At 49.1% G+C, this 2,711-nt stretch overlaps 1 protein-coding gene across 1 annotated transcript; it reads right to left on the reverse strand.

The window, feature by feature from the left end:
* Positions 1-238: 238 nt before the first annotated feature.
* Positions 239-2,456, reverse strand: SARC_14085 (hypothetical protein; the record flags this gene model as incomplete). Its single annotated transcript, XM_014291782.1, has 1 exon — positions 239-2,456. One exon carries the CDS (start codon positions 2,454-2,456, stop codon positions 540-542), a length of 1,917 nt encoding a protein of 638 aa, XP_014147257.1. The 3' UTR covers positions 239-539.
* Between the last annotated feature and the right edge of the window lie 255 nt (positions 2,457-2,711).

Consider the following 2,711-nt stretch of genomic DNA (forward strand, 5'->3'; position numbering starts at 1 on the left):
TATATATTAAATATATTTATACATATATATATATACAAACACACACGCACACACACACACATAAATATAAATATATACAGAAGTCGTCGGCTAACTAAATTACCATGAACGCTCAGTTATTGCCAAGCGATACAACTGGCACAAATTAAGATTTCATAAGTATCAACATATTACAAGTGCATACGCCACGCTTGCATACAGCTTATCAGTTGTCTATTTTTCGACGATGGCTATAGTGGTTCACAAGGCCGTTTTTTTAACGATGTGCAGTGAACAGTTAACGACTAATTTGGAAATATCTACAAATCATTACTTGCCAGTTTAGATCTTGCGTTCGCATTTACAAACCTCCAAGTTTTAGTAACGCAGATCGCTGTCTTACCTGATTACATTAACAATTTGAGAGTGATGCACTAGACTGCAATGGCCAGAAAAGGAGAGGCCTAACGGTGCAAGGTATGTGTGGTGATGGCGGTGATAGCGCTTTGAGCGATCTCATACTGCTATACGATTAATCGGAGAATAGAGTTCCAGTCCCCTCATCTGACGTGTGCACCAACACGTGTACAATTGCCCTTGGCCAGAGCCAATGGAGTGTGCAGCACCCTCGCAGCCAGCGCACTGCCCTCCACCTTCGCTCTCACTCTCTCCACCATCGCCCCTTCGTACGCCGACAGCAAATAAAAAAAACACGTATTACCAGGTATCGGCGGATACACTTCACCACACTCAAATTTTCTCTGACTTGGGCCGGTTGCCAGGCCACTGGGGCCTCCGCCATTCACCCGCTTGACCGTATTATCGTCACCACATCCCTCCGTCAGGTGAGCCGGTGCAGCACATCGCTCACTCGCCAACTGCACCGCCAAGTTGAGGCCGTCCAGTAGTGCCTGGTTGGCCCCCTGGCCCTTGAACGGGCTCATGGGGTGGGCTGAGTCGCCAACAAAGGTTACGCGCCTATCAACAGCGCACACACCCTCCAGACGACCAGGACAGGGAACTCCACCATGGCACTCATTGACACAGCTACAACCACTCAGCGAGTGCTTGGCGGGATCTATATCTAATTCCGGCGGTTCCCGATCTCCACCGTTGGACTTGAGTGTATTCACACCCATCTGTGAAGGGGTCGCACGGTGCGTGTGCGGCGTGACTTGCGTTGACGAGTGACCACATTTGGAGATGGGGGCCGGACGATCAAAAGCGGGATATCCCGTGATATTGGCAGCACGCGTTGTTGTCAGGATCTGCGCTACAGGGTCATGCCAGCCCTCACACAGCTTGATGGCGTGCTGTTTCAGACCATCAGCGCCCAGCGCTTGTAAAGCCTTTGCCTCCTCCAGGGTGACCGGGAAGCTCAGCTGCCACATGGTTTGGTTCTCAATTGTTGCTGGATCTACGTGCGAGTGTGCTTCACCAACACAAGCATTCATCGTACTACCAACGCCATCGCTTGGAATGCTGTCGCAATGGTGTATCATAGGACTTTCAGAGTCCCTGGTGGATTCTGTGAGCTCAGTATCTGCACGTGGCGATGTGAAAGGCATTGTGTAGATACGCGTGCACCCATCCATAGTCTGGAATATCTGGTTTTCTGTAAGCGGATGGTTTGGATTGGGCGCAAAGCCTAATATAACCATCATACCCAGATACCGCAGCGCTGGCGATCGAGCCAATGCAGCACTAGTATTCACGCTGAGGCCACTCGATTCTCCATATAAAGCCAATTCATTAACTGCCGCGTTGTGGTTATTCGCACCATCGAGGCTGCCATTTGTTCCCACACAGGTCGCTTCCGCAGCTACATTGCCAGGTGCTTTGGCATGCTCAGTGCTTACTTCGTGATTGATACATGTAACCTCAGCGTAGCCCTCATCGCACTCCCTGTTGTGATTACTTTCACGCTCACATGTCGCGCGTGATTGACCACCATATACGCCGGCCTCGCGCATTTTTTGCTTTCGAACCAAGGACCAGATACCATCCGCCCCCACCAATACATCTGCATGGACAGTCAACAGTTCAGTTTCCCGTCTATTCCCCGCACTACCCGTGTTAATCGTACGACTGAGGGTCACATCAACGCCACGTCGACTACACAATCGATTTGTATGGCCCTCGTCCGTGTGGTTGCAGCTATCTGTGCCAGCGTACGTATTTGCAGAGTCCGTGTTATCTCGATACGATACGAAGCTGTGTCCCCAATGGACAGTACCAGGCTCGAGCTCATTCATAAGCAAGCGACGAAGACTCTGTCTGGGCAGTTGTACATTGAAGTGTTTACCACCGCCCCCTCGTACCTTCTTACCCTTCACCCGGGCTCTGGTAGTACCCTTCCTAGCGCCTGCTTGCGGAGGTGTATGCGCATTGCTGTTTCGGGCTTCGCTACTACTCCTGCTGTGGTCTGTCTCACTCTCATCACTGCGCTCATACCTGAGAACAAGTTGAGAATACATGACGTCTAGTGGATCAGCGATTGACAATTGCTTCATATACCAAGCAGGGGTACCAGAGTTACCAAGTAAGTCCCGTGCCAGTTAAAAAACAATATGTATATCAAAATCTACGGACACAGACAAAGAAGAACATACAGAGATAAAAACACACAAAAACACACTTCCTTGTATATATACATACATACATACATACATACACACACACACACACACACACACACACACATATATATATATATATATATACATACTATA

This window comes from Sphaeroforma arctica (assembly GCF_001186125.1).
Source record: "Sphaeroforma arctica JP610 unplaced genomic scaffold supercont1.4124, whole genome shotgun sequence".
Classification (NCBI taxonomy): domain Eukaryota; class Ichthyosporea; order Ichthyophonida; genus Sphaeroforma; species Sphaeroforma arctica.